The 13,840-nt window shown below is 52.4% G+C and overlaps 1 protein-coding gene across 4 annotated transcripts in view; it reads left to right on the forward strand.

The window, feature by feature from the left end:
- The window catches only part of LOC309653426 (protein Shroom2-like), a 138,228-nt gene that overhangs the window by 78,995 nt on the left and 45,393 nt on the right, over nucleotides 1–13,840 (forward strand). For all 4 annotated transcript variants that reach the window (XM_082448058.1, XM_082448056.1, XM_082448057.1 and 1 more), the window contains exons 4-5: nucleotides 5,095–7,336; nucleotides 8,683–8,780. In XM_082448058.1, the coding sequence (XP_082304184.1) occupies nucleotides 5,095–7,336; nucleotides 8,683–8,780 (2,340 nt within the window). The remainder of the gene's footprint in view (nucleotides 1–5,094; nucleotides 7,337–8,682; nucleotides 8,781–13,840) is intronic.

Here is a 13,840-nt window from a genome sequence, read left to right on the forward strand (position 1 = left end):
TTGACTGCAAGTGTGTGGGTTTACTTCTGGGCTCTCTATTCTGTTTCATTGTTGTATGTGTCTGTTGTTGTGCCAGTACCATATTGTTTGATGACTGTAGCTTCGTGGTGTAGTCTGAAGTCAGGGATTGTGATACGTCCAGCTCTGTTCTTCTTTCTCAAGATTGTTTTGGCTATTCAGGGTCTTTCATGTTTCCATGCAAATATTAAAATTATTTATTCTTGTTCTGTGAAAAATGCCCTTGGTATTTTGATAGGGATTGCATTGAATCTGTAGATTGCCTTGGGTAGTATGGTCATTTTAACAGTATTATTCCAGTCCATGAACATGGTATATATTTCCATCTGTGTATGTCATCTTCAGTTTCCTTCATCTGTGTCTTACAGTTTTCTGAGTATAGGTCTTTTACCTCCTTGGTTAGATTTATTCCTAGGTATTTAGTTCTTTTTGATGCAATGGTAAATGGGATTGTTTCCTTAGTTTCTCTGTCAGATAGTTCATTGTTAGTATGCAACACGTTTTTTTGTATTGATTTTGTATCCTACAACTTGACCAAATTCTTTGATGAGCTCTAATAGTTTTTTGGTGGCGTCTTAGGATTTTCTATGTACAGGAAGTCCCCTACATCCGAACGAGTTCTGTTCTGAGAGCATGTTTGTAAGTCCAGTTTGTTCGTTAAGTCCAACAAAGTTAGCCTAGGTACCCAACTAACACAGTCGGCTATATAGTACTGTACAGTAAGAGTTTTATAATACTTTTCACACAAATAATGCATAAAAAACAAACACAAAAAATAAAACATTTTTAATCTCATAATACAGTACCTTGAAAAGTACAGTAGTCCAGTACAGTAGCTGGCATACAGGGGCTGGCATCAAGTGAACAGGCCAGAAGAGTTACTGACTGCAGGAAGGTGAGGAGGTGGGAGATGGTAGAGCTGAAGGATTGTCAGCAGTAGGAGACGGAGGGCAAGCTGCAATTTCACTCATGCCTGACGTTGATGGCACAGGTTCTGGTTCCTTGCTGGATTCAATTCTATCTACCCTCTTGAAAAAACAATCCAGTGATGTCTGGGTAGTAACACTTTTTTTCTCGTCATAGATGACACGGTAGCACTGGATTGCATTCTGAACAGCTGCTGCAGCCTTTGTGTACCGTTCTGTGTCCGGTTCCTGTGCCTCAAAAACTAACAGTGCCTCCTCAAATAAAGAAAATCCCCTTGCCATTTCCTGCATCGTGAATCTCCTTGGTTCTTCAGCTACTTCTTCTTCCTCTTGTTCCTCTTTGTCCTTTCTCTGGGCCTCCAGTTCTATCAGGTCTTCATTAGTAAGCTCCTCGTGTTACACAGCAAGGAGTTCAATGAAATCATCCTCTTGCAGATCTAGCTTGAGATAAAGATACTGTACTACTGTACTCTGTACAGTACTGTACAGTACACAGAAGCACAGCCACTTGTAGAGGATGCACGCACGTGACAACGTACCAGACACGTGAACTAACTTATGTGATTGGACAGGCACATGCATGTTCCCATCTGAAAGTTCTCAACTTGAAGGTTCGCATGTAGGGGACTTACTGTATAGTATCACGTCATCTGCAAGCAGTGACAGTTTGACTTCTTCCTTTCCAGTTTGGATTCCTTTTATTGCTTTTTCTTTGATTGCTGTGGCTAAGACTTGCAAAAAGTATGTTGAATAAGAGTGGTGAGAGTGGACATGCTTGTCTTGTTCCTGATCTTAGAGGAAATGCTTTCAGCTTTTCACTGTTGCGTATGATGTTAGCTGTGGGTTTGGCATAGATGGACTTTATTATGTTGAGGTGCGTCCCCTCTATACCCACTTTGTTGAGAGTTGTTATCATAATGGATGCTGAGTTTTGTCAAAACCTTTTTCTGCATCTCTTGAGATGATCTTATGGTTTTCATCCTTCAATTTGTTAATGTGGTGTATCACATTGGTTGATTTGTAGATATGGAACCATCCTTGCATCCCTGGGATAAATTCCACTTGATCATGGTGTATGATCCTTTTAATATATTTTTTGGATTCAGTTTGCTAATATTTTGTTGAGGACTTTTCATCTATGTGCATCAGTGGTACTAACCTGTAATTTTATTTTTCTGTGATATCTCTGTCTGGTTTTTGTATCAAGGTGATGCTGGCCCTGTAGAATGAGTTCAGAGCATTCCTTCCTTCGCAATTTTTAGAATAGTTTGAGAAGGAAAGGCATTAGTTCACCAGATGAAGCCATCTGGTCCTGGACTTTTGTTTGTTGAGAGTTATTTATTTATTTATTTTAGATTGAGTTTCATTACTGGTAATTGGTTTGTTCGTATTTTCTACTTTCTGGTTCGTTCTTGGGAGATTGTACTTTCCTAGAAATTTGTCCATTTCTTCTAGGTTGTGTTTTTGTGGTATCAGTTATAACTTTTTTCATTTCTGATTTTATTGATTTGGGGCCCTCTTTTTTTCTTGATGCGTCTGGCTAAAGATTTATCAATTTTGTTTACCTTTTCGAAGAATCAGCTTTTAGTTTTATTGATCTTTGTTAATGGTTTTTTAGTCTGTATTTCATTTATTTCTGCTCCAATCTTCATGATTTCTTTTCTGCTACTAACTTTGGGCTTTGTTTGTTCTTTTTCTAGTTCCTTTAGATATAAGGTTAGGTTGTTTGAGTTGTTTGTTTGTTTGTTTCCTGAGGTAAGCTTGTATTGCTCTAAACATCCCTCTTAGAACTGCTTTTGCTGTGTCCCATAGATTTTGGATTGTTGTGTTTTAAATAGCGTCTTTCTTGACCTCAGAATGATGTTCTTTTTCTGATGAGAAAAGGCCGTGGACACACCATTACTGGTAGGACTATAAATTTTTTCACTGAGTAGGCAGGTGTATAATGCTTGAAAGCAAAAAATAAAACACCACGAGAAAGGACAAGCAAGTGTGCTTCCTCACTTATGTTCTCCAGCTGATGAATCAGGAGCCTGGAGCCTTCCCTTTCTGGCTGAACCCCTTTGGGCCAGCCGAGTGGGATGGCTGTCCACGTCACCCGTGTGTCCACAGCCACCACATTACTTATTGCCGGGCAGGCTTTTTGGCCAAAGCTCCCCAGGAAATTCTGTTAAACACCAGCACTCTCTCCCCAGCCCCCAGGTTGCTGTGTGGAGGTACAGGGGAAACCAGGGGGCTTCACAGCCCGTGTGCCAGGCCCAGTGGTTTCTTGGTGACTGTGAGACAGAGGACGTTAGAATGGTGAGCTGGTGGAAGGGGGGGCGCTGCTCAACCTGGCTTCTCTGGAGCCCACATTTTGGGGTCAGAAGGGCTAATGCAAGGCAAACATGGGACCACACCATGGGGGTATTTGGCTTGGAGTTGCTCCTCCTGGTCACATGGAGCTGACCAGTCGCCTGAGGTTAGTGGCCAGTGTCCTCACTGGTCTGTTAGAAGGAGGATGGTAACAGCAGTAGTGTGGCTGTGGGGTGGGTACACAGGTGCATGTGTGAGTGTGTGTGTGTACCTCTGTGTGTGTATCTGGGTATGTGTGTGTATCTCTGCGTGTGCACCTATTTGTGGTATGCATGACTGTGTGCGTCTGTATGTGTGTGTGTTTGGAGCTAACATAACCATTTCAAAATCAGGTTTTGGCTGTTAGTAAATACTGGTCTGCTGTGAAGGAAATAGGTCTTAAATACAGTATTACCTGTTTCAAGCCGTAAGAGATTACAATAGTTGAAGTCCAGGGTATTTTTGAAAAACCAGATTCTCCATCCGTGTGGTAAAACTTAAGTAAAAAGTGGGCCTTATATTTCATTAAGTGCATTTGGCAGTTTCTTGATTAAAGAAACACATACGCCCTGTGGAAGAAGTGCTTAGCTTTGTTTGTATCTGCTTGGACTTGGGATCTCCTGGGAAAACCCACTCAGGAATACTGATGGGAGGACAGAGAAGAGCATGCCCCGTTTCTGCGAAGGGTACCTGGTCTGTCCTCTGAAGACGTGGCGTGGAATGGTCATTGCCTCCCTCATATGCCTTAGCTAGCTCACACTTTTGTGTCCTTGCCCGGGTCACAGTTTCTCTTTCTCATCCTGGTTCTCCTCGAACCTCAAGCAGCCAGTTTTTTTCCTGAAGCGTGAATGTTCCAGCTTTGTTGAGCTTTAATGAGAGCACTTAACATGCCTGGATAAATAGTTTCATTATTGAGAGCTTTAAGTGTGCAGTAGCACTATGTCTAAAAAAAAGTACATACCTTAGTCTTAAGATACTTTATTGCTAAAAAATGCTAATCATCATCTGAGCTTTCATTAAATCACAGGCATACCTCATTTCAAAATGAGGTATGCCTGTGATTTAATATCTGGGTTTGGAAAAGTCATGTTATCTCTGAACTTGCCTTTCTAAGTTGAAGATCATTGTCTTTTGATGGCTTTCTTTGTGTTAGCAGTCCATAGTATGAATCATTTCCTGCACTCAACCAGGGGTCCACAAAATCATCTTGCAAGGGGCCAGATAGGATTGATATCTCAGGCTGGGGGGCCAGTGTCCGTGGCAGCTGCTCAGCTCTGCCCTTGGGAGCAAAGCACACAGCCGTTACCGAGTTCCCGTCAAACTCTAGTTATGAGCACTGAAATCTGAATTTCATATCCTTTTCACGCATCAGGAAGTACTCTTTTGATTCCGTGCCCCGCCCCGCCCCCATTAAAAAAGTCTAAAAGCCATTCTCAGCTCATGGGCTGCGGTTTGCTATCTGCGATACTTAACCAGTGGTTGAGGATAAAGGTGTTCACAGGGGCTTTGCCTGCTGCTGCCTGCTCTGGACGTGGTCCAGCCTGTGGGTGTAGAGCTGAGAGATGTACTGCAGCGTGGAAGGTTTTCTGTTTGGGGGCAGGCATCCTGTGGGTAGGACTCGGTCCTTTCAGCCTGCCCTCGGAAAGCTGCTCTTTGAAACGGGAGAACTTAGATGCGCCGCACCCAGGGATCTCGCTCCAGGAAGAGTGGCTGCTCTCTGCCCAGGGCCAGCCGCTCCTACCTGCATTGTCTCGTCTTGCCCTTTGCTGCAACTTGACTCTAAAGCACCCTGTTGCCTGTGGTTCTCGTTTCCTAGCTCCTCCTCCCAGGACCTGTCGAGCGGCGTGTGGGAGCAGACAAATCTGCAGCGCACCTCTGAGCACTTCAGCTCCCTGGGGAGCGTGGACAGCCTGGGCCAGCCTGCCCGGTCCTCCCCCTCCGGGCGCCTCTCGGCCGCCAGGTCCAACAGCAGCATCGACCACCTAGGCGGCCCGAACACGCGCGACTCCGCTTACGGCTCCTTCTCCACCAGCTCCAGCACGCCCGACCACACCCTGCCCAAGGCGGATGCGTCCTCTGCCGAGAACATTCTCTACAAAGTGGGCCTTTGGGAGGCCTCGGCCGGAGGCAGCGACCGGCAGGGCCTGGCTGCCGGCGACCCTCAGTGTGTGGACGAGAGGCTCGGGTGCGTCCCCCCCAGGGTCCCCTGTGACAGCAGCAGGAGCCCCAGGCCCGAGGACAGTCCTGAGCCCAAGCTAGCTGCTTCCGGGAGGTCCAGTTTTGGGCCAGTCTGGTATGTTCCCGATAAGAAAAAGGCCTCTTCGTCCCCTCCTCCGCCCCCTCCTCCTCTCCGCAGCGACAGCTTTGCTGCCACCAAGAGCCACGAGAAGACCCAGGGCCCTCCGTTCTCCGAGGCGGCCACCACGCAGTGCCCTCCGGGCCTGACCCGCGCTCAGTCCCACAGTGACTGGAGACCGGAAGTGGCCGATCAGCCGCAGAGACCAGCGCGCCTGGGCGACGGGAGGAGGGCCGGGAGCTCGGGCTGTGCGCCGGCTGTGCCGCTGGACTGCGGGGGGCCGCCCTGCGACGGCGGGGCCAGGGCCCTCCCGGGGGCCCCCGGCCGGCTCCAGGCCTCCCTGTCCAGCACGGACGTGCGCTGCCCGCAGCCTCCGCCCGCGTGCCAGCACCCGCGCCATTCCAGCGACGAGAGCCCCTTCTTTCTCGAGGGGCCCGGTGCCGCCACGTGGCTCAGGGAGCAGCCGCCTGCCGAGCGCTTCCCGGGTGACAGCCCCGCTCCGGCGGGGCGGCCCAGCGCTGGCGACCGGAAGGGGGACTGCGGCGCCCAGAGCCGCTACTACTGCGTGACCTCCAGACGCGGCCCGCAGGGGGGCGCCCCGGCCGCGCAGCCCCGCTGCCACCCGCCCCGGCTCGAGGGGCCCCCGGGCGCCCGGCCAAGGGGGAGGGTGGCGCCGGCGGACAGGGAGGCCGGGGGCCACTGCGAGGGCGCCGAGGAACCGCCCGGGGCCGGCCTCGTGGAAACAGCCAGTGTGAAGAGGGGCGCGGGCGGCTTCGCGTGGGCCCACGGGGGCGGCGAGATCTGCCCCCTGCAGACGCCCATGCTGCACTCGCTGACCCAGGAAGGGGCGCGCCGGCCCGAGGCCGGCCACGAGGGCGCCCCGGAGAGGCCGCCGCCCGAGGCCCCGGCGGGCAAACCCTTGCGGAGGAGCGACCGCTTCGCCACCACCCTGAGGAACGAGATCCAGCTGCGGCGGGCCAGGCTGCAGAAGAGCCGGAGCACGGCAACCCTGGCCGGCGCTGCGGAGGAGGAGGAGGCCGAGGCAGAGGCGCACGGCTGGGGGGTGCAGCCGGCAGGGGGCGCCCCGGAAGCCGCCTTCTCCAGCACCTACAAGGACCACCTGAAGGAGGCGCAGGCCCGCGTCCTGAGGGCCACGTCGTTTAGGCGCCGCGACCTGGAGCCCTGCCCGTTGGACCCCGACACCCTCCCTCGCGTCTGGGAGGCGGCCCCGGCCAGGCTGCCCTCGAGCGCCGGCGGCGCGCTGCACGCCCCGCGCATCGCAGGCCGGAGGCGCTTCACGGCCGAGCAGAAACTGAAGTCCTACTCCGAGCCCGAGAAGATGAACGCGGTGGGGCTCGCGGGGGATGACCGCCCGCGCCAGCGCCCCGCACCTCCCGACGAGGCCGCGCGCACCTTTGCCGACAGGTGGAAGTTTTTTGAGGAAACCAGCAAGCCCGTAGGCCAGCGGCCGGGGCTGAGGCCCGCACCCTGTGGGTTCCCCAAGGAGAAGCCAGAGAGGCCTTGGACAGCGGGCCCCGGAAAGGAGGGAAAGGTGGGGAGATCAGACCCGCCTCAGAGGCTGGGAACCTTTGCGGAGTATCAAGCCTCGTGGAGGGAACAGAGGAAAGCCCCGGAAGCCAGGAGTTCTGGGAGGTACCACTCGGCAGACGACATCCTGGATGTGGGTCTGGACCAACACGAGAGGCCGCGGTACATCCACGGAAGGTCCCGGTCGTCGCCCTCGACCGACCTCTACAAGCAGGTAAGTGTCCTGCGGGGAGCCAGGACGGAGCCATCCCAGTCCCATCTTAAGGCACGTATAGGACAGCCCCGGAATATCATGGCGCATTGCCGTTGTGACTTGTGTCCAGCTGTCTGAACGTTTCCGTGCACCAGCTTTTCTAGTATCAGCTCCTGTGACTTGTGTCCAGCTGTCTGAGCGTTTACGTGCACCAGCTTCTCTAGTATCAGCTCCTGTGACTTGTGTCCAGCTTTCTGAGCGTTTACGTGCACCAGCTTTTCTAGTGTCGGCACCTGGGGACACAGTCGATACACTCATGACGGTTGCGAGTGCCCTGTTTTCACGCACATCTCGAGTTCCCAGCCTCATCGTCAGCTCTCGCTGAAGCGGTCTTTCCCTTTGATTAGCTTGCCCTTAATACAAAGGGAAGAAATTGGGGGAAATGATAGAAAATGGCAAGCTCTCCTCTGAAATTACAAGGGGTGCTTTATAGCAAGGCTTAAGACAACACATGATAGATAGTTTTCAAACATTGATGTCACTTGATGCTATTAGTATTCTTCTTAGTCCTTTTTTTTGGTCAAATATTTTTAAAGATTGTTCTGGGGCAAATGTAATTGAAAATGCAGAGCGTTAGACTATTTCACTTTTTTTTAAAGTAGGAGTTTTGATGGTGAAAAGTGATGGGAAGCTTTCTAAAAAGCTACATATATGTATCCATACTTCAAAGTCCATAGTCAGTCTTCCTCTCCCACTCTCTCTGCTTTTTCTCCCCCTTCCATCTGCATTTGTACGTTTCAAAGAAAAGATTTCCTGCAGCATCAGATGGAGGTTCTTTTAAGAAGAACCAGTCATCGGTTTGTTACACAATAATGAACGTCCGCATGTGAAGAGAGGTGCAGGTTTCTGTGTGGCCCCCTGGTGCAGAAAGGCCTGCAAACACCGCGACTGTGTGCCCATGCCCCGTGCAGTGTGACCTCTGAGAATTCCATGCTTGCTCGGTCAAGAAACGAGGCTCCCAGACTCCAGGTCCCGGGGCTTGAGGATTCGCTGCAGGGAGCCGTGACCAGCTGGGTTTGATTTGATTAGGGTTTTGGGGCCAGTGTGTCACACAGGTTTATGACCCTCACGTAGGAGTTCTGCTTCCTGCCCAGAGCCAAAGGGGACGCACGGTCTTGTTGAGTCATTTCGATGAGACGCTCTGGAGAGCCGGGCTCGTGAGTCCCGTGGCTGGCTGACGGCAGGCGGTGTCACTGCCTTCGTGGTGCGGGCTCACAGGGCGAACCCACAATGAAGGGTTCGTGATCACAGAGGTCTCGGAGGCGGCAGCTTGATGACCGGGTGTCTCGTTGTGCCACCCTTGGCAGGAAGCGTCTGTGGAAGCGCGACGGCAAACAGAGGACCCCGGTGAGCGCAGAGAACTCTCTTCCTCAGTCCAGGCCGAGGAGGGATGCCCCACCCCAAGGTAGGAGACTCCTGGACTTGGGGTTACTAAGAAGGCGTCTTGGGGTGGGCTGCATTATGGTGGGTGAGTGCTAGGTTAAAAGTGCTTGGGTGTCTGGTTTCCGCCAGACCTGAAGTGACCACTAAGCGGGTTCAATTTCCAGCGTACCCAGGACCAAGCCCTCAGCCCTACACCACTGCCGGCGGGAGAAGCATCCCCAGGGCGGGGGCCCTCTGAACGCCATCGTGGCATTTTTGGTTCTTAAAACAGCTGCTGTGTTTTCCGTACAGTAAAGTTCTTTATGTTCACAGAACGAGAAACCCAGGGTAGTGGGCTTGAATGACGTGCTTTATCCAGAACGGCCAACTGAAGGGATGCTTTAACGTCAAGGGTGCAGCTGGGTTGCTGGGTCTGGAAATCCACATTGTCTGGAAGGATTGTTAGTCAAAGGACTAGGGCAAGCCTTTCTCAATTGGCCTTATTTAATCACTTAATTTTGAGCTTTAAAATAGAAATCAAGTCGGTTGGCTCCCCAAGAGGGGATCAGAGCATCTGAAAGAACGGAATGGCAGCAGTATTACACTGTCATGTGCCCTGATTCTCAAGTGTGTCCAGTGTCACTGCAGTGAGGGTGGAATTTAGGTGAAATACATACTGTCCTCTGGACCCTCATCCGTGAGGAGGGCAGGAGGGGGAAGTGTAGGTCACTGCAGGAACTGGGGTGTGACCTTATTATAAAAGGGCTGATGGAAGAATGGAAGCAAATTTGTACACAGTAGGGTCGCTGAGTGCATGTTTTTCTGTTCCTTGAGGATCTCTGGGAGTTGGCGTGCTGCTCAAATTAAACACCAACCTCAAAATTGAAGATTCTGTCCCAGAGATGACCAATTTAAATGCTTGCTTTTGAGAGCCTTACATAAGGGGGTTTTATTTCATTTGGCTGCAAGCTGAGTGCTGCTAGCCCTGAACAAGAGTGTCGGTGGCTCTGAGGGAGCACAGGCATGCTGGTCTGTGTGTGCGTATGTAGGATGTGGTGGCAGTTGCTTACCAGCCTGCACGGCCAAGACCAGAAACCCCTGGCTGAGAGAGGAAGGTCCGTGAATGATACACATACAGAGTTGAGCTGTGTCTGAGCGGCACAGTTAGAGCTTTATGGCTTTGGATTGCGAGCAGGTCACGTGCCAAGTGCCAGCTGTCATCTTTATCAAAGCCACTTCCGGGCCCTGCTGCAGTCATGAGAGTGCGTGCCGTGCTGCAGTGCCATGCAGTGCCGTGCTGCAGTGCCCTGCAGTGCCGTGCAGTGCCATGCAGTGCCGTGCTGCAGTGCCGTGCAGTGCGGCGCAGTGCGGCGAGGTTTGGGCTCGGGCTCGGGCTTCGCTCCTGCACGGAGGCCTCGGGCATTTACCCTGCAGAGAGACATGCATGTGCTGGCTGGAGTTCAGCTCTCCTGCTGTGGAGAGTCATAACAAATGGCTTGTAACGTACATACGGGTGTGTGTGTGTGTGTGTGTGTGTGTGTGTGTTGTAACGGTATTGTCAGCAGCGAAAGGGTCAAGAGGAACGGGAGGGACCACATGCTGCCCACTTCACAGCTGTGTCTTCTGGCAGGCTGCGTAACCACTCTGAAGGAACGAGTTCCAGAAGCTTTCTGGTTTTGAGCTACAAACCCAGCAATTTTCAGAGTCATTATGTGTGCTTTTAAAGAGTGGTGAGACTCAGTGAAATCCTAGATTAGGGATGTCGAAGAGGCGTTTTTTTGAGAAAATGTTTATCTTCTGAAGTATCAGCGAGAAAGAGTGCCCTTGAAACATTAAATTGGAGAACAAAAGAAATGAAAATGCAGACAAGGGACTGTCCTTTGCTCACCAAAACCAAATCTATAATGCAAAGATTTAAAGATGCCCAGTGTTTTACATAAATTAATGTAACATATCTGTGTAAAGAAATCGAATTTGCTGATCTGTTAACTGGAACGTGATAATGAACACTGGCTTTTGTTGTGTTTGTTGGGATGCCAGAAGAGCATCAAGAGAACAATTGAATTGAGAACATTTTTGTGAGGTTCAGGATTCTGTGTTCTAGATAAAGTAGGACAAAGGTTCTGCCCCAAAGGGCCTCCCAGTGGAGGAGGGAAGGAGAGACACCAACACTCGGCACTGAAGCGGTGACGCGTAATTATCACCTCTGTGGAAAGTTACGGGATGGTTCCCAATCTCGGAGGGACGAGGGTGAGGCGACTTCTGCCTGGGGGTTATGGGCAGGACAGGTGGTGTTTGAGCAGGACCCAGGCCCTCGGGAGAAGATCTCGCAGTGTTTGCTTGCCTCCAACTGTGTTCTCATGTGAGCGGCCTTCTCACCCATCATGTTTCCAGAGCCAGCGCCCACTGTTTTTGGAGGTTTTGCACCAGATCTCCAAGCTCAGGTGTCCTGACTAACGGCAGCCTGCTCCCTGCCCCAGTGTCGCGGGGACCTTGGAAGCTCGGTGTAGCAGTTTGCTTGGGCTGCCCTAACAAACTGCCAGGGTCTGGGCGGCATCAGCAACAGACATTTATTTTCTCACAGCTCTGGAGGCCCGAGTCTAAGCTCCAGGTGTTGGCAGGGTTGGTTTCTCCCAGGGCCTCTCTCGGTGTCCTGCAGGCGGCCGCCTTCTCCCTGTGTCCTCGCCTGGGCTTCCCTCCGTGTGTGTCTCTGTCCTGATCTCTTCTTAGAAGGACACCAGCCAGATTGGATTAGGGTCCACCCCCATGCCCTCATTTTGCCTTAATCACCTCTTGAAGGAGCTTCATTCCATCACCTTCTGAAGTCCTGGGGGGTTAGGACTTCAAGGTATGAAGGGGGGAGCAGAGTTAGCTCATAATACTAGGAGGAATGTCTCTGCTTCTCTCTAATGCCTTTAACCAGTTCCGTCTGCTGCGTCCGCTCTCTCAGGAAGTGTTGTTTCATCGTTGTACAGACAAGGTCACACCTGATGTCCTAGCATTTACAATAAAGGAGCTGCCATCCTAACGAGCAGCTGGTGAAGAGGGGAAACAGGGAAGCCTCTCTGGAGGGCTGTTGCCGGCGTGGAGTTGCACATACCTTCTGGTGGCTAATTCCCTTTCTAAGAGTGACCTTCTGAGCGGATGCCCAGCGCACTGTAAACGGCGTGTGGGGACCAGGGGTTCCGGTGCCCCCTCTGCCGCTTCTCATGGAGCTGCCCCCTCGCTGGCTGCTCTCTCCCTGCCTGGACGGCCGGTAGCACCCCTGGCAGACCCTGGGCAGAGTGGAGGTGGGGCTCTGTGCTCCTTCTGGATCGTGGGGAATAGTGCTTCCATGTTGGCACGACCTGCTTGCTGAAATTGCATTGATGATTTTAGTGTACATGACAGTACGTGAAGCGGGCTTTCCTTGCCCGTCAGAGGGAAGTCATCCACATCTCAAATTTGGTACGCGGACTTGCTGGCCAGTGTCATGTTTTAAGTCTTGAAAGAAAGCTAAGTTTTACCACATTGGGTTCGTGCTCCTCACACGTGAGAGTCTTCTAGAGGACTGCGTCTGGGGGTTCTGCAGACAGGTCTTGTAGGAGAAGAGCCCGGGCAGCTGTGGCCGCTGGCAGGGTCCCGTTCCCCGGCCTCCTCCCGGCCATTTCTGCCCCCATAGGAGCTGCTGCCAGCGGGCTGGCTCTGACCTGCACGCTTGTATTTTGTTGGGACAGATGGGAGAGGAGGGGCGGGGGCAGAATAAGAATAAATCCTAAATCCCACTAAGAGCCGGAAGGTGGAATCTGTATGAAACCAAGGTCTTTAATTTCATGTGAAATTCATCAACCAGCTAAGCCCACCTGAGGGTCACCTTCCTGTACGTTTGCCCCGAGAGGTGATTTGCGGTACAGAGCTTGACGCCAAGACTGATTTCCGTTTACTCCACAGGCTGCTTGCGAGTAGGTTTCAGAGTGAGAGAGAGCGTTGCCCGTCCGAGCTGCACCCCTCATTTGTTGCTTTGGGGAAGACGTTTACTTCTCCTGGGCCTTCAGTTAGCTAAGGGGCAGTTGAAGCTTTCCATTCCGAACTGCTGTGCTGGGTAATTAGGAAGCCCACGCTGGCATGATCACAAGGTGAAACTCAAGCTCGGAAGTTTTCTGGGGTGGAGCCTGGCATCGGCACAGCTTCCTTTCGGGCAGTGCACTGTCTCCCTTGCCCAGGGCCCTTGCTCAGACACAAACCTCCGTCCTCCCAGAGATGAAGAGCAGCGGCTGTCGGAAGACCCTGGGCCCGGGCTCCAGTGGTATGTTTTTACGTCTCGGTTTGTAACTACAGTTTCCCCTTGTGTTTATACCCGTGTGGCTTCAGGAAAAGCAGAGTCAGGACAAGGCACAGATTTGTTTACGTGCTGGTTTGGTCTCGTGACTTGACGTTATTCTGAAGGACGCGTTGTTAGGCAGTGGTTTGAGGGTTCCAGGGCTTGGGGCCCCGGAGCAGAAAGTGAGGCCAGGGAGCCAGGTCCACGGAGCAGTGGGGTGTGGGCAGAGACCGTGCCGAAATGTTAACCCCTGCGGCGCTGAGGGACAGCAGTGGAGACGGGACCCAGGCATCCGAGTTCTGGACGCGGCGGGGAAGCGGTCCTCCCCAGACCCCACTTGTGAAGGCAGCTTCTGCCCTCTGAGAGGGTTCTGACACACGTCGGCTGGTTGCCCCGGTGGCTGGTTGCCCCGGTGGCTGGTTGCCCCGGTGGCTGCACGCGAGTCCTTTGTTGGGGGCGGGGGTGGGGGAGGGAAAAGCCAAGAGTCCACGGCCCCTCTTCTTGGATGGAGAGACTTCCACAGCTGTTTGACAGGACCCTCTGCTCTTCTATCCTCTGGTCTCCTCTCTTCTCAGTTGACTCCTGTCTTCAAAGCTCAAACCCTTGGGACTTCCCTGGTGGTGCAGTGGTTAAGAATCTACCTGCCAAGGCAGGGGACACGAGTTTGATCCCTGGTCTGGGAAGATCCCACATGCCGCAGAGCTACTAAGCTCGCGAGCCACAACTACTGAGCCCGTGCGCCACAACTACTGAGCCCGTGCGCCACAACTACTGAAGCCCTGCGCTCTAGAGCCCACACGCCG

This window comes from Balaenoptera physalus (assembly GCF_965194825.1).
Source record: "Balaenoptera physalus genome assembly, chromosome: Y".
Taxonomy (NCBI): Eukaryota; Metazoa; Chordata; class Mammalia; order Artiodactyla; family Balaenopteridae; genus Balaenoptera; species Balaenoptera physalus.